This window comes from Choloepus didactylus, chromosome 8 (assembly GCF_015220235.1).
Source record: "Choloepus didactylus isolate mChoDid1 chromosome 8, mChoDid1.pri, whole genome shotgun sequence".
NCBI classification, from domain to species: domain Eukaryota; kingdom Metazoa; phylum Chordata; class Mammalia; order Pilosa; family Megalonychidae; genus Choloepus; species Choloepus didactylus.
The window spans coordinates 125,512,969-125,537,993 of NC_051314.1; the positions used below are offsets into that span (position 1 = coordinate 125,512,969).

The 25,025-nt window shown below is 39.6% G+C and overlaps 1 protein-coding gene across 2 annotated transcripts in view; it reads left to right on the top strand.

The window, feature by feature from the left end:
* Positions 1-24,392: 24,392 nt before the first annotated feature.
* LPCAT3 (lysophosphatidylcholine acyltransferase 3) overlaps positions 24,393-25,025 on the top strand; it is a 35,827-nt gene continuing 35,194 nt past the window's right edge. The window contains exon 1 of one of the 2 annotated variants that reach the window (XM_037846201.1): positions 24,393-24,566. In XM_037846201.1, the coding sequence (XP_037702129.1) occupies positions 24,416-24,566 (151 nt within the window). In that variant the 5' untranslated portion in view covers positions 24,393-24,415. The remainder of the gene's footprint in view (positions 24,567-25,025) is intronic. The other variant, XM_037846200.1, reaches the window with a different exon arrangement.

Here is a 25,025-nt window from a genome sequence, read left to right on the forward strand (position 1 = left end):
AGCATAAGACTAAGTAGTGACTACTCAGCAGCCACCATGGAGGCAAGAAGGCAGTGGCATGACGTATTTAAAATTCTGAGTGAGAAAAATTTCCAGCCAAGAATACTTTATCCAGCAAAGCTCTCCTTCAAATTTGAGGGAGAGCTTAAATTTTTCACAGACAAAGAAATGCTGAGAGAATTTGCTAACAAGAGACCTGCCCTACTGGGGATACTAAAGGGAGCCCTACAGACAGAGAAACAAAGACAGGACAGAGAGACTTGGAGAAAGGTTCAGTACTAAAGAGATTCGGTATGGGTACAATAAAGGATATTAATAGAGAGAGGGAAAAATATGGCAAACATAATCCAAAGGATAAGATGGCCGATTCAAGAAATGCCTTCACGGTTTTAACGTTGAATGTAAATGGATTAAACTCCCCAATTAAAAGATATAGATTCGCAGAATGGATCAAAAAAAATGAACCATCAATATGTTGCATACAAGAGACTCATCTTAGACACAGGGACACAAAGAAACTGAAAGTGAAAGGATGGAAAAAAATATTTCATGCAAGCTACAGCCAAAAGAAAGCAGGTGTAGCAATATTAATCTCAGATAAAATAGACTTCAAATGCAGGGATGTTTTGAGAGACAAAGAAGGCCACTACATACTAATAAAAGGGGCAATTCAGCAAGAAGAAATAACAATCGTAAATGTCTATGCACCCAATCAAGGTGCCACAAAATACATGAGAGAAACACTGGCAAAACTAAAGGAAGCAATTGATGTTTCCACAATAATTGTGGGAGACTTCAACACATCACTCTCTCCTATAGATAGATCAACCAGACAGAAGACCAATAAGGAAATTGAAAACCTAAACAATCTGATAAATGAATTAGATTTAACAGACATCTACAGAACATTACATCCCAAATCACCAGGATACACATACTTTTCTAGTGCTCACGGAACTTTCTCCAGAATAGATCATATGCTGGGACATAAAACAAGCCTCAATAAATTTAAAAAGATTGAAATTATTCAAAGCACATTCTCTGACCACAATGGAATACAATCAGAAGTCAATAACCATCAGAGACTTAGAAAATTCACAAATACCTGGAGGTTAAACAACACACTCCTAAACAATCAGTGGGTTAAAGAAGAAATAGCAAGAGAAATTGCTAAATATATAGAGACGAATGAAAATGAGAACACAACATACCAAAACCTATGGGATGCAGCAAAAGCAGTGCTAAGGGGGAAATTTATAGCACTAAACGTATATATTAAAAAGGAAGAAAGAGCCAAAATCAAAGAACTAATGGATCAACTGAAGAAGCTAGAAAATGAACAGCAAACCAATCCTAAATCAAGTACAAGAAAAGAAATAACAAGGATTAAAGCAGAAATAAATGACATAGAGAACAAAAAAACAATAGAAAGGATAAATATCACCAAAAGTTGGTTCTTTGAGAAGATCAACAAGATTGACAAGCCCCTAGCTAGACTGACAAAATCAAAAAGAGAGAAGACCCATATAAACAAAATAATGAATGAAAAAGGTGACATAACTGCAACCCAGCACAAGCAAAGAGATCCAATCAGTCATCAAAAATCTTCCCACAAATAAATGCCCAGGGCCAGATGGCTTCACAGGGGAATTCTACCAAACTTTCCAGAAAGAACTGACACCAATCTTACTCAAACTCTTTCAAAACATTGAAGAAAATGGAACACTACCTAACTCATTTTATGAAGCTAACATCAATCTAATACCAAAACCAGGCAAAGATGCTACAAAAAAGGAAAACTACCGGCCAATCTCCCTAATGAATATAGATGCAAAAATCCTCAACAAAATACTTGCAATTCGAATCCAAAGACACATTAAAAAAATCATACACCATGACCAAGTGGGGTTCATTCCAGGCATGCAAGGATGGTTCAACATAAGAAAAACAATCAATGTATTACAACACATTAAAAACTCGAAAGGGAAAAATCAATTGATCATCTCAATGGATGCTGAAAAAGCATTTGACAAAATCCAACATCCCTTTTTGATAAAAACACTTCAAAAGGTAGGAATTGAAGGAAACTTCCTCAACATGATAAAGAGCATATATGAAAAACCCACAGCCAGCATAGTACTCAATGGTGAGAGACTGAAAGCCTTCCCTCTAAGATCAGGAACAAGACAAGGATGCCCGCTGTCACCACTGTTATTCAACATTGTGCTGGAAGTGCTAGCCAGGGCAATCCGGCAAGACAAAGAAATAAAAGGCATCCAAATTGGAAAAAGAAGTAAAACTGTCATTGTTTGCAGATGATATGATCTTATATCTAGAAAACCCTGAGAAATCGACGATACACCTACTAGAGCTAATAAACAAATTTAGCAAAGTAGCGGGATACAAGATTAAAGCACATAAGTCAGTAATGTTTCTATATGCTAGAAATGAACAAACTGAAGAGACACTCAAGAAAAAGATACCATTTTCAATAGCAACTAAAAAAATCAAGTACCTAGGAATAAACTTAACCAAAGATGTAAAAGACCTATACAAAGAAAACTACATAACTCTACTAAAAGAAATAGAAGGGGACCTTAAAAGATGGAAAAATATTCCATGTTCATGGATAGGAAGGCTAAATGTCATTAAGATGTCAATTCTACCCAAACTCATCTACAGATTCAATGCAATCCCAATCAAAATTCCAACAACCTACTTTGCAGACTTGGAAAAGCTAGTTATCAAATTTATTTGGAAAGGGAAGATGCCTCGAATTGCTAAAGACACTCTAAAAAAGAAAAACGAAGTGGGAGGACTTACACTCCCTGACTTTGAAGCTTATTATAAAGCCACAGTTGCCAAAACAGCATGGTACTGGCACAAAGATAGACATATAGATCAATGGAATCGAATTGAGAATTCGGAGATAGACCCTCAGATCTATGGCCGACTGATCTTTGATAAGGCCCCCAAAGTCACCGAACTGAGCCATAATGGTCTTTTCAACAAATGGGGCTGGGAGAGTTGGATATCCATATCCAAAAGAATGAAAGAGGACCCCTACCTCACCCCCTACACAAAAATTAACTCAAAATGGACCAAAGATCTCAATATAAAAGAAAGTACCATAAAACTCCTAGAAGATAATGTAGGAAAACATCTTCAAGACCTTGTATTAGGCGGCCACTTCCTAGACTTTACACCCAAAGCACAAGCAACAAAAGAGAAAATAGATAAATGGGAACTCCTCAAGCTTAGAAGTTTCTGCACCTCAAAGGAATTTCTCAAAAAGGTAAAGAGGCAGCCAACTCAATGGGAAAAAATTTTTGGAAACCATGTATCTGACAAAAGACTGATATCTTGCATATACAAAGAAATCCTACAACTCAATGACAATAGTACAGACAGCCCAATTATAAAATGGGCAAAAGATATGAAAAGACAGTTCTCTGAAGAGGAAATACAAATGGCCAAGAAACACATGAAAAAATGTTCAGCTTCACTAGCTATTAGAGAGATGCAAATTAAGACCACAATGAGATACCATCTAACACCGGTTAGAATGGCTGCCATTAAACAAACAGGAAACTACAAATGCTGGAGGGGATGTGGAGAAATTGGAACTCTTATTCATTGTTGGTGGGACTGTATAATGGTTCAGCCACTCTGGAAGTCAGTCTGGCAGTTCCTTAGAAAATTAGATATAGAGCTACCATTCGATCCAGCGATTGCACTTCTCGGTATATACCCGGAAGATCGGAAAGCAGTGACACGAACAGATATCTGCACGCCAATGTTCATAGCAGCATTATTCACAATTGCCAAGAGATGGAAACAACCCAAATGTCCTTCAACAGATGAGTGGATAAATAAAATGTGGTATATACACACGATGGAATACTACGCGGCAGTAAGAAGGAACGATCTGGTGAAACATATGACAACATGGATGAACCTTGAAGACATAATGCTGAGCGAAATAAGCCAGGCACAAAAAGAGAAATATTATATGCTACCACTAATGTGAACTTTGAAAAATGTAAAACAAATGGTTTATAATGTAGAATGTAGGGGAACTAGCAGTAGAGAGCAATTAAGGAAGGGGGAACAATAATCCAAGAAGAACAGATAAGCTATTTAACGTTCTGGGGATGCCCAGAAATGACTATGGTCTGTTAATTTCTGATGGATGTAGTAGGAACAAGTTCACTGAAATGTTGCTATATTATGTAACTTTCTTGGGGTAAAGTAGGAACATGTTGGAAGTTAAGCAGTTATCTTAGGTTAGTTGTCTTTTTCTTACTCCCTTGTTATGGTCTCTTTGAAATGTTCTTTTATTGTATGTTTGTTTTCTTTTTAACTTTTTTTTTCATACAGTTGATTTAAAAAAGAAGGGAAAGTTAAAAAAAAAAAAAAAAGAAAAAAGACAAACAAGGAAAAAAAAAAAAAAAAAAGATGTAGTGCCCCCTTGAGGAGCCTGTGGAGAATGCAGGGGTATTCGCCTACCCCACCTCCATGGTTGCTAACATGACCACAGACAGGGGACTGGTGGTTTGATGGGTTGAGCCCTCTACCATAAGTTTTACCCTTGGGAAGACGGTTGCTGCAAAGGAGAGGCTAGGCCTCCCTGTATTTGTGCCTAAGAGTCTCCTCCTGAAAGCCTCTTTGTTGCTCAGATGTGGCCCTCTCTCTCTGGCTAAGCCAACTTGAAAGGTGAAATCACTGTCCTCCCCCCTACGTGGGATCAGACACCCAGGGAAGTGAATCTCCCTGGCAACGTGGAATATGACTCCCGGGGAGGAATGTAGACCCGGCATCGTGGGATGGAGAACATCTTCTTGACCAAAAGGGGGATGTGAAAGGAAATGAAATAGCTTCGGTGGCAGAGAGATTCCAAAACGAGCCGAGAGATCACTCTGGTGGGCACTCTTACGCACACTTTAGACAACCTTTTTTAGGTTCTAAAGAATTGGGGTAGCTGGTGGTGGATACCTGAAACTATTAAACTACAACCCAGAACCCATGAATCTCGAAGACAGTTGTATAAAAATGTAGCTTATGAGGGGTGACAGTGGGATTGGGAATGCCATAAGGACCAAACTCCACTTTGTCTAGTTTATGGATGGATGTGTAGAAAAGTAGGGGAAGGAAACAAACAGACAAAGGTACCCAGTGTTCTTTTTTACTTCAATTGCTCTTTTTCACTCTAATTATTATTCTTGTTATTTTTGTGTGTGTGCTAATGAAGGTGTCAGGGATTGATTTAGGTGATGAATGTACAACTATGTAATGGTACTGTAAACAATCGAAAGTACAATTTGTTTTGTATGACTGCATGGTATGTGAATATATCTCAATAAAATGATGATAAAAAAAAAAAAAAAGAAAAAAAGATAGATCTCTCCTAGGGGTAATTCTATCGGTATCTTAGACGGTAAATATCTTACTCTCCCCTCCACCACTCCCACCTACATAAATAGGAATCCCATCAATGGTTGAATATATTAGGTTGAACCAAATGAAATTGTCATTTTGTAGGTCAAAATGGTCAAACATCAACAATTTCATGTTGCCTAACATGAAAAAAAAATTGTAAAGTATGAAGAAAATAAATTAATTTGAATTACTTTTGGGAATTTAATTTTATTCCTATGACTAAACTCAAAGAAATCTAGCAATAAGGTTGAAAATAAGATTTACTGCTGTCACTATAAGCCATAAGGATAAGAAATAATTTCATTACCCAGAAAGATGGTGTAATAATTCAGCCCAATTATTGAGGAGTCTGGCTATATTTCACTGAATAGCATCTTAGTTCCAGAGAAATGTTCATATTAAGAAGTCAAAGTTGAATTGAAACTGATCCCTGAATTATATTTTAACAAATTTTCATGATGTGGGTTTGGAAAGTCAGACAGGGACCAAATCACAGTCGGCCAGAGGGTAGAAAATTCTGATCCCAAAGGTCAGCAACAGTTAATAATAAAATAATAAATAAAAAAAAAAAAAAAAGGGATGTTGAATTTTGTCAAATGCTTTTTCAGCATCTATCAAGATGATCATTTGGTTTTTCTCCTTTGATTTGTTAATGTGTTGAATTAGAGTAATTGATTTTCTTATGTTGAACCACCCTTGCATGCCAGGAATGAACACCACTTGGTTGTGGTGTATAATTCTTTTAATGTGCCTTTGGATTCGATTTGCAAGTATTTTAAGATTTTTGCATCTATATTCATTAGGGAGGTTGGCTTATAGGTTTCCTTTTTTGTAGTATCTTTATCTGGTTTTGGTATCAGAGTGATATTAGCTTCATAAAATGAGTTAGATAGTGTTTCCTTTTCTTCAATTTTTTGAAAGAGTTTGAGTAGGAATGGTGTCAATTCTTTTTGGAAAGTTTGGTAAAATTTCCCTGTGAAGCCATCTGGCCCTGGGCTTTTATTTGTAGGTAGATTTTTGATGACTGATGGGATCTCTTTGCTTGTGATTGGTTTGTTGAGGTCTTCTATTTCTTCTTGGGTCAATCCACATTGTTCTAGTGTTTCCAGGAAATTGTCCATTTCCTCTAAATTGTATAGCTTGTTGGTATACAGCTGTTCATGTATCCTCTTATGATTTTTTTTTTAAATTTCTTTGGGATCTGTGCTAATTATCCCCTTCTCATTTCTGATTCTGTTTATTTGGGTCTTCTCTCTTTTTTACTTTGTCAGTCTAGCTAAGGGTCTGCCAATCTTGTTGATCTTCTCAAAGAACCAACTTTTGGTTTTGTTTATTCTATTATGTTGTTGTTGTTGTTGTTCTCCAGCTCATAATTTTTGCTTTAATCTTTGTTATTTCTTTTCATCTACTAGCTTTAGGGTTAGTTTGCTAGCCTTTTCAGTTGTTCAGTTAGGTCTTTGGTTTTAGCTCTTTCTTGCTTTTTGATATATGCATTTAGAGCTATAAATTTCTTTCACAGCACTGCCTTTGCTGCATCCCACAGGTTTTGATATGTTGTGTTCTCATTTTCATTTGTCTCTAGAATTTTACCAATTTCTCTTGCAACTTCTTCTTTGACCCACTGGTTGTTTAGGAGTGTGTAGTTAATCTCCATATATTTGTGAAATATCTGGTTCTTCGGTGGTTGTTGATTTCTAGTTGCATTCCACTGTGATCAGAGAATGTGCTTTGAATAACTTCAATCTTTATAAATTTATTAGGACTTGTTTTGTGTCCCAGCAAATGATCTATCCTGGAAAATGTTCCATGGGCACTAGAGAAGAACATATATCCTGGTACTGTGGGATGTAATGATCTATATATGTCTGTTAAGTCTAATTCACTTATCATATTGTTTAGGTTCTCAATTTCCTTATTGGTCCTCTGTCTAGCTGTTGTATCTATAGAAGAGAGTGGTGTATTGAAGTCTCCCACTGTTATTGTAGACATGTCTATTGCTCCCTTCAGTTTAACCAGTGTTTGTCTCATGTATTTTGGAGCTCTTTGATTGGGTGCATAAACATTTATGATTGTTATTTCTTCTTGGTGAGTTATCCCTTTTATTAATATATAGTGTCCTTCTTTGTCTCTTGACATCTTTGTATTTAAAATCTATTTTGTCTGATATTAGTATAGCTACCCCAGCTTTCTTTTGGTTGCAGTTTGCATGGAATATTTTTTTCCATCCTTTCACTTTCAGTCTCTTTGTGTTGCGGGGTCTAAGATGGTCTCTTGCAAATAGTATATCAATGGGTCATACTTTTTATTCCATTCTACCAGTCTGCATCTTTTAATTGGAGAGTTTAATCAATTCACATTCAAAGTTATTACTGCAAAGGGAGTTCTTAAACCAGCCATCCTATCCTTTGGTTTTTGGTTGCTAGATCTATTTTTTTCCCTCTCTCTCTCTTTTTTTCCTTGAAGTTACTGTTACTAATACTCTTCAGTTCCATGCTCTTCTCCAGACTTCTCTCTCCTTTTGGTAGAGCTCCATTTAGTATTTCTTGTAGGGCAAGTCTCTTGTTAACAAATTCTCTCAGCATTTGTTTGTCTGTGAAAATTTTAAACTCTCCCTCTATTTTGAATCAGAGCTTTGCTGGATAAAGAATTCTTGGCTGGCAATGTTTCTCTTTCAGAATCTTAAATATGTCATACCACTGCCTTCTCACCTCCATGGAGCCTGCTGACTAGTCAGTACTTAATCTTATGCTGTTTCCCTTGTACGTGGTGAATCGCTTCTCTCTTGCCGCTTTCAGAAGTTTCTCCTCCTCTTCAGCATTTGACAATCTAACCAGTATATATCTCAGAGTAGGTTTATTTTGATTTATTCTATTTGGAGTTCATTGGGCATCTTAGATTTGCATATTTATGAAATTTAGAAGGTTTGGGAAGTTTTCCTCAACTGTGTCTTGAAACAGTCTTCCTAGCCCTTTACCCTTCTCTTCTCCTTCTGAGACACCAATCATTCTTGTATTTGTTTGCTTTGTGTCGTCCATCATTTCTCTGAGATCCATTTCAAATTTTTCAGCTTTTTTCCTATTTGTTCTTTTGTGTGCTCACATTCAATTATCTGTCCTCAAGTTCATTTACCCTTTCTTCTGCCTCTTCAAATCTGTTACTGTGTATCTCTAGTATATTTTAAATTTGATCCACAGTGTCTTTTATTTCCATAAGGTCTGCTATTTTTTATTTACTCTTTCAAATTCTTCTTTATGCTCTTGTAGAGTCTTCTTGATTTCTTTTATGTCTTTAGCCATCTCATTGAAATTGTTTTAGAGATTTGTTTGTACTTCTTTAATTAATTGCTCCAAATTATGTGTCTCTTCTTTTTAACTTGTTCATTTGGCTTGTCCATATATTCTAGATTCTTCAAGTGCTTTGTAATTTTCTATTGGCTTTGGGGCATTTGCTTGTCTTGATAGGATTATTTTGGGAAGTGCAAAATTAATTGACTATATATAATTTGCTTTGCTGGAGTGCAGTTTCCCAATTATACAAGCAGGCGGCACTCGAGACACAGCTTGCTGGAGTGCAGTTTCCCTAATCTACCAGCAAATGGCGCTCTCAAATAGGTCTTCTCCAAACTTCTCCTGAGTGGTGTGTGGAGTCCAAACCCACAGGGGAATCAATCAGTGTACTGGATCTGTGTGCTCTGGGGAATGCCTGTCCTGGGCCTGCCACATGGGCCCTGAGCAGACAGGCAGGGAGTCCACTCAAGAGCACCCCGCAGATGGAGCATGGGCCCTGCCTGCCAGCTCCTTGCCTGCCTTGTGCCTGCGAGTCACTGGGGTCTGTGAGGGGCTCCTGATGGCAGCTTCCACAGGAAGCTGAGCAGATGCCCTATTACCCACCCAGTACTCAGGTGGGGAACCCTGGGTGTGGCCTCAAACGCAAGGACAGCCCCATCTCACACACTCTGCAACTCTTTCTCTAGGAAGAGCCTCAGTCTTTCTGAAATTCAGTGTGTGAGGTAGAGAACTTAAAGACCACTTTACAGGGAACCCCATTTCCTGCTACCATTCCTAGAAAGCGCTTTAAGTTCCATTCCTATTTTCTTCCCTTCTGCAAATCCTGCCAGCACCAGCCCAGGCATCTCTTCAGCTTCAGCCTCTTTGTAGCTGATGAGTATTGTCAAAATCTGCAGTGATCCTTGAGCCTCAATTTCCATTCCCGAGCACCCAGTGTGGCAGATATATAAAGTAGCAGGATAGATACAAATCTTAGATGAGGCCCTGTATCTTCTAGGTAAGCTAACTGCAATAACAAATACATCTAAACACTATATTGGCTCAACCATAACGGAAGTTTATCATTCAAACAATCTAAAACAGATCCAGGTCGGCAGGGGGCTCTGCTCCACTCAGACTCAGGAGAGCGAAGGCCCTGCCATCTTCAGCACATACTCTCCATTCCAGGATCACTGTGGGAAAAGAATAAGGAGGATCACACATTGGGAGGTTTCCATGGGCCAGGCCAGGTGTGATGCACAGAAGCTCTACTCACATTCCCTCGGTTAGAACTCAACCACAAGGTCACACCTAACTGCAGGGATATAGGGAGTGTGCTCAGAAAGAAGAGGATATTGGGATTTGGTGGAGCAGCCAGTGGTCTGTACCACAACCCCCAAATACAACCCATATTTCCGCAACCTCTTCTCTACTCACTTACACAGGATCTCTAGCCACCTACTCGTAAACATTCTCATCTGCCATCATCTGGCAACATCCCCAGTGTACTGTAGGGACTGCAGCACCTCTGAGAGGGGCCATCCCTGGAAAGAACCTCCTGCCATTACACGGAAACCCACCAAGGGCCAAAATTGCAAAGTAATGTAAAATGAAGTGAGGAGAATGCTCCCTTCTCTCTTTTTGGTCATTCTTTTTAGGGAGTACCAAGATAGTGTGTAGATGCATGAATGTCTCACAGTTTTCAGTGACATAAGTCTTGCATTTCTTACATATAGCCTCCTGAATCCAGATGTGAATTCATCTGGGCTGGGGTGAAAACCAAAGTGAGTGACATATGTTAGGCCGTAATAATTCATTTTGTCAGTCTTTCATTTACTAATTCTATAAGTATTTATTATCTACTATGTGTCAGGCTCCACGCTAAGGTCTGGGTGCACAGTGTAAACAAAACAGACCCGGTCTTTGCCTTCACAGAAGTCACATCAAGTTGTGGGAGAGTCATCTGTCAACCCCAACCCTCAGATTCTGTCACTGAGATGAGCCTATTAGGCTAGGTTCCATCTTCCCTTAGGGTGAGTTCTCTCCCAGGAAGCTTCTTAGCTCCTCAAGCAATAAGATTACTGATAAGCTCACCCCACCAATTCACCAGAGAGAGTCAGATACATACGCATCCTAAGTCAGGGCAGGATCAGCAGGCACTATCCCCACCACACAGGTGATGGCATGTGTCATAGTTAAGTTATGCATCAGCTCAGCCAGGTGATGGTGTCCAGTTGTTGTTGAAGCAAGCACTGGCCTGATTGTTACTGTGAGGCTATTCTGTAGACTTAAATCATCAGTCAGTTGATTGCATCTGCAGCTGATTACATCCACAATCAACAATGGTGATTGCCTTCAGCAATGAGATAAGTCTCATCCAATCAGTTGAAGGCCTCATAGGGAGAATTGATGATTTCAGCAATTTGAAAGAATTTCTATCTCTACTTCAGCCAGCCAGCTTCTCCTGGGGAATCATCAAAACCTTCACCCAAGTTACCAACTTGGTAACTTGGAATTTAGACTTGACAATCCCCACAGTCACATGAGCTAATTCCCATAATAAATTTCATAATGCGTAATATATATGTAACCACTGACTATAGAGGTTGTACTTGTTATCGCAATGGTCCCTTTGGCTTAGTTCCACTCCTTTACATGATACAATAGTTGTTTATACTCATTAATGTAAAGGTTATTTTAGCTTAGTTACTTGTTATTATAATGTTAACAACCCCCTTCCCCTTGTTTGAATCCATAAAAACCCTAAAATCTTTAGACTCAGGGAGATAAATCTAAGATTTTTTCACCCCTGTCTCCTTTCTTGGCAGCCATGAAATAAAACCCTTTCTCTCTCTGAAGCACCAGTGTCCTTTATTGATTTCAGTGCACACTGGGAAGTGAACCTGTGGTTTTCAGCAACGTGTGTGTGTGTGTGTGTGTGTGTGTGTGTGTGTGTGTGTATCCTGTTGGTTTTGTTTCCCTGGAGAACCCTGACCAATAAAGCATGAGAAAGGATGAGGCCACCAACAGAGATGAAGTAAAGGCAGAGACTGCAACCTGGTGACTATGGCCAAATCTGGCCAACAAATGGTTTGCTTGGCCTTTTTAGCTTACATAGCATTTTTAAGATTTTTTAATTAGTTGCCAACATTAAAAAACATAAACACACATCCATTCATATTTCCAGCTTATTTTGAAGAAAACAGAAGATCTGGCCTGTAGCCCACATGGGGCATACACTACAAAGTTGTCTACAGTGTCCAACACTTTCTACAACTTCTGAGGTCAACCGTTTGTTGCCATTTGTCACAGCATTTTTCATAGAGAAAGAGTAAAAGGAACTATATTTATACCTCTGTATCTGTCAAAAATGGAAAACAAAAAAGAAGATTACATGATTAAGAAAAAGTGGGAGAGAACCACTTATTTCTTTATGAAAATAAAGAATATTCCTACCAAATTAATATGAAAAAAGTTTCTGTTGAAGATACCATTATGAAAAAACAGGAAAGGGACTCACTTCACTTTTTCACATTACCTGCCTGGTCTCTGTAGGCCTCAGAGTTTGCAGTACCTAATATAAAGTGAGTGAAAAAATGGCCAATGAGAGAAACCTATGGAATATCAGAATTTACAGAGCAGGCAGAAGAGCCAGAAAATCAAGAGAGAGTATTATGAGGAAAGTCAAGAGAAGACAGAGTTTAAGAAGGACAAGGAAATCTCAATAAAAGATGGTAGAGTAAAAGTATGTTTACTCACTCCCCTGACTAAACACCAAAATTAACAATAAAACGAAAATTAGAAAACTACACTCCATCTGCAACGAAATTAGAAAATAATCACAGCCCAGATAATTGACTATGAGGAATGGCTGCCAAGTATGATAAAAAAATTAAATGAAAACAAGGGAGGAGACCTAGAGCAGATATTTCTCAGTATACTAAGTGGTACAAACATTTCTCTAAAAGTGAGTGAGAAGGCCCTCGGGGACCTAATCAGGAATCCTTTACTCAAACAGTGAGGACGAGGGCATGAGTGTGCCGTGGGAGAGGCAGAAAACACTCCTCAGTGAGGCCCAGCACTGCGCACACAGGAGGCAGTGTGGAAGGAAGGTCAGTGGGGATGCCATCGTTATTTTCTCCATTCCACACTCTAACTGGGGGAAACTGCCTGGAGGTGAGGCAGAGGCAGGAGAGAGGGAGCACCACAGCCAATTACACAGCAGTTAATTAGAGTCCGGTGAGCAGAGATAACTAAACAGTAAAATACCACAGAACTCCTGCCTGGAGAATCTACTTTTCCAAAAGTGGGGTGGAGGAAGAGGGAATGCAAAGAAGAACAAGACAGGATAGAGCAGAGGATACATCAATTTGGTAAGGAAATGTCCTGATGCACACGATTGAATTGAAACTGCCAATTTCCTCAGAAAACATTCCTTCCCCCTTACCAATATTATTCTAGATCCAACATGAGCAACAGGCAAAAGGTTCTGAAATGAGACCTATGAATAAAAATTGTTCCTCATGAAAAAAGGGAGAAATGATAACAAGCAAAAGACAGATCATCAAACAGAAGAAATAATGTCAGAGAGAAATCTTTTTATATTTGCAAAAAATTAGAGAATATAGACTTTTTTTTTAAGATTGCAAAAAGAGACACAAGGGGAAATAAGAGGCACATATTTTTTGAGAGAGATAAAAAGTGGGCTGGTAGATAACAGGATTGTAAATAAAGTAAAGTCATCATAAAAATGAAAAGCACATTATAGAATCAGCAAGAAGTAAATACATACTACTAAAAACATAGTGACGTAGAGGCCAGGCTTGAGAAAATTTTTTAAAAAAGCAAAGGTACAAAGAGATAAAAATGATTGGAGAGAAGTTGAGGAAAACAGGAAAAGGAGATACAACATACATACTGTTGGTGCCCCTAAAACAAAGAACACAACAAATGGAATGGAAAAGTATTTGAAGATATGGTTGAAGAAAACTGTGAAATAAAGACCCAAATCTTCAGATCAAAAGGGATACTTGGTACAGGAAAATAATGACACAGAACAATCACCACTGAAGCCAGTCCTGGAGAGGTCACTAAATATCAAGATAACATAAAGAATGCTAAGGAACACCAAGCAGAAAAAAACACACCACCAATAATGTTTTTTAAAATCAGGCTGACCTCAGGCTTCTCCAAAGCAACATTCGGTGCTGAAAGACAGAGGGCAAATGTCCACAGAGTTCTGAGTGAATAAGAAAAAATACACCCCAGGAATTTTATAATCAGGCAAGTAGCCATTCCTTTAGGAAGATAACAGAAAAAATTCCCAAATAGGATTCCCAAAGTCTATACAAATATAACATATTTATGAGATATGTATATATAACAAATATAACTTATTCAGGGGAGGGAGGGTGGATTGAAAAAACTATGGGATAACAAGATGCAGCCACCCAAGAATAAAATAAAAAAATTAATGAATTTGGACATGAAAAATAGAATATGGTGTGAAAGGGCTAGCAATGAGGGCTGAATCAATTTAAATATAAATGAATGCTAAACAACTATGAGAATTCTAGCACAGAACATAACATAAATGTCGTAAACATTAATGGTGTAAAATATAACAACAGAGATCCCTTTCAGACTTCTGGTTTCAGTTCCAACATGTAAAAGGCTTGGAAGTGGTCACCCCCATCCTTACAACAAGAAAAAAGATGAAAAAAAAAAAGAAAATCAATTTTTCTTAGACCCATCTTAGAATTGAGGTCACAGGGTAAACCGCCACCCCTAGAAACCTGAGAGACAGGTGAATCACAACCTACCAAGAGCAGAAGCACTGGAGCCAGTAACTGGTAGGAACACTTTCAGATGGTAATTGACAGCTTGCTGGAGGCTGAGGAAAAGACTAGCTTGAGAGTTAGAAAACACTTGGAGGCCCAGTCTTAAGAGGGGGCCTCTACCTTATCATGAGTTTTACTTCTAGGAGCTCCACCATGTTCTCACTGGTGAAGATCAAGAAAAATTCCCTCTGTGTGAGCCAGGGGCAGGGAAAAAGTATCCATTTTGAAATACACCCCAGGGAAAGTAACTATTTTGAAATACACCAACTGGAAAAGCAACCATTTTGAAATACGCCCAGAGTATTCCAAGACCTGCCCTCATTTTCAGAGCCTTATCTTGAAAACTGCACACAGCAGTTTGCTTGACCTAGGATAGTTAAGGTTTGACCTATTCTCCTTGTAATATCAGGTGCTAAATGTAATCTATACCCGAAACTACCTCCTCCCTGAGACTCCCTGAGATACTGTTATCTACAAGATAATCTCTAATCCTCCCTTCCTGTTGACAATCAACCCCTCCCTACGTTGCAGGAGCCCAGCTCCCGGCCTTTTGCTCTCATGCCCACTGGAAAGTTGAGCTCTTATAACCAGCTTATTCAGCCCCCCTCAAAGTGCAGATTATTTCAACGTTGTGTTCTGAACTCACCGCCGTTTAGAGAAGCTCCTGATTTCAGGGCAACGTGACTCGACTTCCCCACCCTGTAGGTAAGCCCATAATAAAAGCTCATGTCTCAGAACATGCCTGGTGCTTTCTTTAGTCCTTCGGCTACAAAAGCCCTCTTCGGCACTGTCCTAGGGCAAGAACAACAAGAACAACTGGACAACTTGAGCTTCCCGTGGCCTTCCTATCTCACATAAAAGGAAGAAAAAAACACTAAGAAATGCTTAGGAAGGTCAAAGCCCAGGGATTCAAACCCACTTAAAAACAAACAAACATTGTGGTGATGAACACATAACTATGTTATCATACTGTGGACAGTGGATTGTATATCATGGATGATTGTATTGTGTGTGAATGTATTTCAATAAAACTGAATTTAATAAAAAAAAAAAATTGGAAAAAAAAACAAACAAAAAACAAACAAATAAACAAAAAGCACCCAAGCTTTAATCATACTATTATAGAATGCTTCCCCTCCCCAACAGTTTACAACCACATCGACAGGGCTCCAGGGTAGTAACAGTGGATTACAACAGAGAGAGCTGCAAGACAGAGACTCTATTTAAGAAGGAATTTTAGGAAAACTCAAAGGCAGAACATGAGAGAGGGGAAAAAAAAGAAAAAGAAAAAAGATACTAGAGGAAACTGACATCTCTGGCTTCTAGAATTACAGCAAACATTAAACATATATCCACTCCTAGCCAGATTAAAATAAAACCTTACATGTAATTGATTACCACAGTTTCTATTACCAGATACATGTATACAGTTTTCAACAAAAAATTAAAGGCATGATAAAAAGCAAGAAAAAATAGAGACTGAAGAGACAAAGCAAGCATCAGAACCAGATTCAGATGTAACTGCAGATGTTACAATGATTATACCAGGAATTTAGTATAGCTGTGATTAACATGCTAAGGGCTCTAATGGAAAAAGTAGACAACATGCAAAAAGAGATTGGTAAGACAAGCAGAGAGACGGAAACTCTAAGAAAGAAAAGGAAATACTAGAAATCAAAAACACAGTAACATAAAGGAAGAATGTCTTTGATAGGCTCATCAGGAGACTGACCATAGATGAAGAAAGCACTGGTGAGCCTGATGATAGTCAATAGAAATTTCCCAAATTGATGCAGAGAAAAAAAGAATGGGGAAAAAAAAAACAGAATATTCAAGTACTGTGGGACAATTACAAAAGGTATTGGAGTACTAAACAAATGTGAGGTTCTCTGCCCAATGCCCATAACAATCAAGCCATGACACCCGGGTTTCAAAGAGAGAAAGAGTTTATTGCTCCATGTGAAAAAGGAGATCAAATGGCCCAGTGGCCCAAAAATTTGTTTCTCTGAGTCTAAGAAGTTCAGGGTCTTTATAGATTCAAACAAGAGGAGATGGAGTTGTTACCACTACAATATGGTATGAACAAGGTATAATCAAGGCTGAGTATATAAACAAAGTATAATCAGGTCTGAGACTAGGCGAAAATCATCATTACAACAGTAGGTGTAAACAAGGATTTAGAAGGCTAGAATCACCAGCACAATAGGAAGTCTACACAGGGAGACTGGACTAGAATGACCAGCACAATAGGAAGTCTACACAGGGCTGAGACTAGGCTGGAATCACCATCCCAGTAGTAAGTCTACACAGGGCTGAGACTAGGCTGGAATCACCATCACAATAGGAAGTCTACACAGGGAGACTGGGCTGGAATGACCATCACAATAGGAAGTCTATACAAGGCTGAGACTAAGCTGGAATCACTATCACAATAGGAAGTCGACACAGGAGACTAGGCTGGAATCACCAACACAAAAGGAAGTCTACACAGGGCTGAGACTAGTTGAGTTTCAGTAATTTCAGGTATTAACTTTTGGCTATTCTACAATATAGAAAGAAAAAATCTATTTAATGATTCAGTAACCATAATCATTTGTTAATTCTTAATTTCTTGAATACAGTATAACATATATGTAATGGGAATACTAGGAGAAGAAAGGGAGAAAAAGGCAGAAGAAATATTTGAGTTAATAATGGTTGAGAAGTTTCCAAAATTAATGAATACCAAGCAAAAGATCCAGGAAGCTCAGAGAACACCAAGTAAGACAAGTACCCAAAAATCTGTTCATAAGCATATCATATTTAAACTTCAAAAACCAACAATGAAAAGAAATTATTGAAAGAAGCTGAGGCAGGGGGTGAGGGAACACCTTACTTATAGAAAAACAAGGATAAGAATTACATCAGACTTGTTTTCAGAAACCATGCAAGCAAGAAGAGAGTGGAGTGAAATATTTAAAATGTTGAAAGGAAAAAAATAACCTAGAATTTTGTATCCAGTGAAATTGTCCTTCAAAAGGGAGGGAAAATGGTCAACCAAGATGGGAGTATAAGACACTCCAGGGTACCTTTTCCCCACAGAATCTTTGAACAACTATCAAAGACTGGCAAAGCCATTGTTCTAGTTTGCTAATGCTGCAGAATGCAAAACACCAGAGATGAATAGGCTTTTATAAAATGGGGGTTTATTTCACTACACAATTACAGTCTTAAGGCCACAAAGTGTCCAAGGTAACACATCAGCAATCGGGTACCCTCACCGGAGGATGGCCAATGGCCTCCGGAAAACCTCTGTTAGCTAGGAAGGCAGCTGGCATCTGCTCCAAAGCTCCGGCCTCAAAACGGCTTTATCCCAGGACCTTCCTCTCTAGCAAGCTTGCTCCTCTTCAAAACATCACTCCCAGCTGCACTCTGTTTTCTCCCCCCAAGTTAGCTCATTTATATAGCTCCACCGATCAAGGGCCCACCCTGAATGGGCGGGGCCACACCTCCATGAGAACATCTCATCAGAATCATTGCCCACAGCTGGGTGGGGCACATTCCAAGCAAATCCAACCATCACCAAAACTTCTGCCCCACCCAAGACTACAAAGATAATGGCATTTGGGGGACACAATACACTCAAACCGGCACAGCCATCTTCCTCAGAGCTCCAGGAAACAGTTAAAAGAGATACAGTAACTGAGTAAGTGCCAAATAAAGAAAACATAACTTTAAAAACTGGTAGGATCATGAGGAATGCAACTAGTTGAATGAATCTTGAGGACATTACATGGAGTGATATAAGTCAAAAAGAAGGGACAAAATATTGTAAGTCCTCACTAATATAAACTAACTATAATGAGCAAATGCTGAGAATTGAATTTGAGAGCATAGGTTATCTTGGGGATAGAACAGGGGCAGAAATTGGGCAATTAATGATTAAGGAGTACAGAATGTTCAATAAGTCTTATTATAAAAGTCCCTAGATTGTAAGTTCTTACAGCAGTCACATCTATTCCTGAGTTTTAAATGTTATTTCTAAATTCTGAGACACTGAGCTCTTTGTGTATAACCTGGTAGTTTGCTGGAAATTTGGGTATCTGTGTGATAGCTAAGATTCAGAATTAGAGTTCTGCAGCTCTGAAAGTCAGCATTACTCCATACAGCAATTGCTAAAGAAGCTGAAAAGAGATCAGACTAAATTAGAGAGATGAATGAAACGGATGTAGTTAGGACTAGGGTAAATCACGATACAGAGTAAAGGATGATCTTGACTTTTTTTTTTAATGCCAACCTCTGTGTGAGATCAAAGTAAGAGAAGTTTATTTGGTTCAAAATTTATATTTTCTGTAGCACATTATCTAATTTAACCTATCTGGTCAGTTTACTTAAACCACGTAATCACGTGGAACCCAGAATACGGAATGAGATCCTGTTACTCTGTACAGGCTATTTAATACCAAAATAGAATATTTGGGGCAGAAAATTAAAAAGTATCTGCAAAGTCCCCTTGAGGGACTGGGGGGAAATGTAGAACTATTAAACTTCCCCATCTGTGGAATCTCTGCTATTCTCTCTTTTTTTTTAATCTTCATTTTATTGAGATATATTCACATACCACGCAGTCATACAAAACAAATCGTACATTCGGTTGTTCACAGTACCATTACATAGTTGTACATTCATCACCAAAATCAATCCCTGACACCTTCATTAGCACACACACAAAAACAACACAAGTAATAATTAAAGTGAAAAAGAGCAACTAAGGTAAAAAAGAACCCTGGGTGCCCTTGTTTGTTTGTTTCCTTCCCCCACCTTTCCACTCATCCATCCACAAACTAGACAAAGGGGAGTGTGATCCCCACGGCCCCCCCAATCCCACTGTCCCCCATCATAAGCCACATTTTTATAGAATTGTCTTCAAGATTCATGGGTTCTGGGTTGTAGTTTGATAGTTTCAGGTATCCACCACCAGCTACCCCAATTCATTAGAACCTAAAAAGGGTTGTCTATATTGTGCATAAGAGTGCCCACCAGACTGACCTCTCAGCTCCTTTTGGAATCTCTCTGCCACTGAAGCTTATTTCATTTCCTTTCACATGCCCCTTTTGGTCAAGAAGATGTTCTCCATCACATGATGCCAGGTCTACATTCCTCCCCGGGAGTCATATTCCACGTTGCCAGGGAGATTCACTACCCTGGGTGTCTGATCCCACATAGCGGGGAGGGCAGTGATTTCACCTTTCAAGTTGGCTTAGGAATCTCTGCTATTCTCTTAAGCAGTACGGGCTCCCAATTTAATAAGTCAAGCCCTTCATCTAGAGGCTTGCCCTCATGAACTTATCTCTCCAATGGCGAAGTTGAGCCTACTTACAACTATGCCTAAAAGCCACCCCCAGGGAAACTCTTTTGTTGCTCAGATGTGGCCTGTATCTCTAGGTCAAATCTGCAAATTAACTCACTACCACCCCCACCCCCCACTATGTGGGACATGACTCCCAGAGGTGTAAGTCTCCCTGGCAGTGTGGGCCATGATTCCCAGGAATGAGCCTGGACCCGGCTTTAAGGGATTGAGAATGCCTTCTTGACCAAAAGAGGGAGAAGAAATGTAACAAAGTTTCATGGCTAACAGACTTCAGAGTCAAGAGGTCATTCTGGAGGTTATTCTTACGCATTACATAGATATTCCTTTAATTTTCTAGTGTATTAGGATAGCTAGAAGGAAATACCTGAAACTGAACTGTAATGCAGTAGCCTTGATTCTTGGTGATGATTGTATAACTATATAGCTTTTATCATGTGATTGTGAAAACCTTGTGACTGACACTCTCTGAATCCAGTGTATGGGCAGATGAGTAATAAAATAACCACAAAAATATATATAAATAATAAGGGGGATAAAGGGTATGGGATGTTCTGGATGTTCTTTATTTTTATTTTTTTATTAATTTTTTTGGAGTAATGAAAAATGTTCTAAAATTGTGGTGATGAATGCACAACTATATGATGATACTGTGAGCCACTGATTGTATACTTTGGATGGATTATATGGTGTGTGAACACATCTCCATAAAATTGCATTAAAAAGAAAAAGAGCACAAGCCCAAGACAGGACAGGGGCTTAGAAAAGAAGAAAGGACCCACACTTTCACCTTAGGCTGATCTTCTTGATAGGAGGGCTAAAGTCTGAAGGAGAGCACCAGCCAACACAAAGCCAATTTACAAACACCACTGTTTGCATTCCAAAGTGGCTATAACCATTTTGCATTCCCAACAGCAATAAGAGTTCTTGCTGCTCCACATCCTCAACAGCACTAGACGTTGTCAGTGTTTTGGGTTTTAGCCATTCTAATAGGAATGTTGTGTTTTTACATTAGGGAAACTATTCTGTATGATATTGTAATGGTGACTACATGACATTTACATTTGTCAAAACCCAAGGAACAGTACGACATAAAGAGTGAAACTTAATGTAAACTATGGGCTTTTGTTAATAATAATGTATCAATATGGACTCATTAATTGTAACAAATGTACCACACTAATGTTAAGATGTTAAAAATAGGAACAACTGTGGGGTGGGAGGAGAGGAGGTAGATGGGAACTCCATACTTTTTGTGCAATTTTTCTGTAAGCCTAAAACTGTTCTAAAAATAAAGTCTATTAATTTAAAAATAATTATTATTATACACTTTTGAAATAATTGGTGGTGGTGGTGGTGGTGGTAAGAGTGTAACCGAGAAATTAAGAATTAACAAATGATTATAATTACCGAATCATTATATAGAAGTTTTTTTCTTTCTATATTGTAGAATAGGCAGAAGTTAATACCTGAAATTACTGAAACTCAACTAGTTTCACCCTTGTATATACTTACTACTGTAATGGTTACTATGGCCTAGACTCTGCCTAGTTTACAGTTAGTACTATAAGGGTGTTTCTAGCCTAGTCTCAGCCTTGAGTATACTTACTATTGTAATGGTTATTCTAGCCTAGTCAATATAATGTTGACTAGCTTTGGACCTACAGAAAAGATCCACCACAGTTCAGTGGGCACTTAAGACCAAGAAAGGAAGCAGGACACTCCTCATAGCAAAATAGTAAGTTTATTAAGGAACTTACAAACCAGAAAGCTGGTCCTGGGCGGCTACAGGACGTTCAGAGTAGTGTGTCACACTGCCCGGCAGGTTACAAGGAGTTACCAGGGGTTATAGCCGGTAAGAACATGGAAGTCCCAGAGCCAAATTGGGATCTGCAAGTTCGTAAACATGTTTCTTTGAAGTTACTGATATGTAACAGAGTGATTCATGTACTTTAAGATGCATGTACTGGGGGGTGGGGGGTCTCTTATCTAGGAATTTATGATTTCTCTGGTTTATGGCCTCACAGATATCTATCTTCAAGGTCTATCCATGTTGTAGCATGTATTAGAACTTCATTCCTTTTTATGGCTAAATAATATTCCACTGTATGCATATACCACATTTTGTTTTTCCATTTATCTGTCAATGAACACTTGGATTGCTTCCACCTTTGGGCTATCGTGAATAATGCTGCTATGAACATTAGTATGTGAATATATGCAGATCTGCTGAAGTCCCTACTTTCAATTCTTGGCTATATACCTAGAAGTGGAATTGCCAGATCATGGTAGTTATATATTTAACCTTCTAGGGAACAGCAAAACTGTTTTCCACATTCTCAGCAACACTTGTTATTTTCCATTTCTTTAATCATAGCCATTCTAGTGAGTGTGAAATCACATCTCATTGTGGTTTTGATTTGCATTATCCTAATGGTTAATAACGTTGAGCTTCTTTTCAGGTGGCAATTGGCCATATTCATCCCTTCTTTGGAGAAATGTCTATTCAGGTCCTTCTGCCTTTTTTTTTTTTTTTTTTTTTTGCCCATTTTTTAATTAGGCTGCTTGTCTTTTTGTTGTTATTTCACTGTGTTTTATAATTATTTCTTCATGTCTATCTCTTCCTGCTAAATGCAGAGCTTCTTGAGGGCGATGACTGTTTTCTTATTTATCTTTGCATTCTAGGGTCCAGCACAGAACCAGATATAATAAGCCTCAATGAATGTGCTTAATCATAAATTAAGAAGCCATATCATCTTAATTTTCTCTTCTCCCACTCACCAGCTAGTATAATTCGAGAAAGAGGTGCTGCACTGGAACAGAAGGAAGAATAAAGAGAATGTGGCTAATTATAGCAGCTGAGAAGAAAGGCAAACAGGCCCTTGAGTCAACATGATACACAGCCATATCCCATATCCACTCTCCCATATCCACTCTGCTTTCAGAACACCAGAGGTGCATGGGATTGATAAATATCAAAGTCAGCAAAGTGGTAACTTATCTCTGAGATGAGGAGGGAAATGCCAGAAGGAAGAGATAAACCAAGCTCTTCAACTGTATATGTAATGTTTGTTTCTTAACCTGGAGGATGTTATATTATTCTCTACTTTTTTTGTGAAAATGAAATATTTCATAGTTTAAATTTTTGCAGAAAAGAAAGAGAGTAGGAATCCTACAGGCTAGACTTAAATTGTGTCCCTGCCATTTATCAGGAAAGGAATTGAGTGAATGCCTTAATTTCTCTAAGCCTCTGTGTCTGTAAAAGGACATTATAATAACCTGTTTCTCAGCCAAATTAAGTCAAGTAATATGGATAAAAATGCTTTGCAAAGTGCTATAGAAGAATAAGCTGTCATTGTTAAAGCAGCAGATACAAGAATGCTCCACAAATACATAATTTCAAGAAACTTAGTCTTCCTTTGACACATGCTCTAATAGAACTTTGTTCTCTTCTTTCAAAGCACTTACCTTCGCTTGCAATTACACATTTATTAATGCAAATATCTGTCTGTGCATCTCCTCCACTCCATGGCTTTTGGTTCACCATTACATTCCCCAGAGCCCAGCACTGTGCCAGGCACATGCTAAATCCTCAATACATTTTTTAGAGTAATCTGAACAGCAGTTATTTGCAGGATGTGAGAACGGCGAGGGTGAGAAGAGAGAGTATCATCATCTATTTTATACGTTTCTATACTGTTGGAACTTTTATCACGAACATATTTCTTTTTAAATGGCGACAAAACTAGTTTAATTTGTAATTAAATTAATAAGCATTAGGTAGGCATATCTTAATTTCGTCGCTACTCGAGGGAAGCGTGCAGTTTTACATAGGAAATTACGAAAGGGGATCCACGAAATCACAGGAGCAGGCCAATAGAGCTGCTGGGGCATTTGGTTCTCACGAGACCCTTCGGGAGTGAAGGTGGCAGGGCTAACGGTTTCAGAACCGCCCGGGGGTTACCGTTAGGAGGCGCTCGCGAAGCGGAAGCAGGAATTCCCGCCCTCTCCGTTACATGCCCCAGTAACCCCAGAGCGCCGGCGACCGAGAGTAACCTCGCGGTCTGGTGAGGGGGCCCCTCCCGCGCAGACTCTCGCCTGCTCGCGTCTCAGCCAATGGGAAGCCAACGAACGAGCCGGCCGGACACTCACCCTCAGGGATCCTCCCCTGAACAGTTAGAACAGAGTTGTACAGTCACCTTGCCGCCAGCTTTAGACTTTTCCAATAGAATATCTAGTTCCCGTTCCATACCCCGCCCCGGCGCGTTTTCATTCTCCGCAGCAGTCACCTTTGCCTTACAAACGTTCAGGCCCGCCCCCTACCTACCTTGCTTCATTAGGCCCCGCCCCCTCATCAGATCGGCCAATAGTCGCGTGATCCTGAGCTGCTGGGCGGGCCTGCAGCCAATGCGCACTCCGTGGGCGGGCCCCGGGCCGGAATTGGGGGTGAAGCTACAGCGCTTTGGCCACATTCGGGGTGCGCGGAGCTGGGGGGGGGTCCCTGGGGGGCGCCCGGAGTTAAGATGGCGTCCGCAGCTGAAGGGGACGTGGGGACTGTGGTGGAGCTGGTAAGGGTGTTGCGGTCGGGTTTCGAGGAGCTGAGCCTTAACAAGTTGGCGACGTCCCTGGGCGCGTCAGAACAGGCGTTGCGACTCATCATCTCCATCTTCTTGGGTAAGGACCCTCCTGCCGCCTTCCGCCCTCTCGCGGAGTCCTCAGGGAATAGAGGAATGGGGACATGACCGCCCCCTCGTCCCGGAGCCACCTATATGGGGTGCGGGTGCGAATCCTAAAACACACCGGCCAGCCCTTAGGGGAAGACAGCAGTCTTGTCACAAGTCTGGGGACGCTGTGCCCCCTTTACCTTTCTCATCGACCCCTGCTGGACCCTTATGGCCCTTCATTCGGTACCCCCACCCTCTCATCATGCCATGCTCTTCCTCGTGCCCCCTCGACCCATCGTTATTTGTCGTTCTTTCAAGTTGTATTCACCGTCCATGTGTCTTGCTGTTATTAACTGCAACGCACACACGCGCATAGGCCCCCTAACTTGGGCATTATATTCTGTGAGCCTCCTCAGCCCCATATTCCATACTTCCATATTCTGAGTAGTTTTGTATTATCAGCTTATAT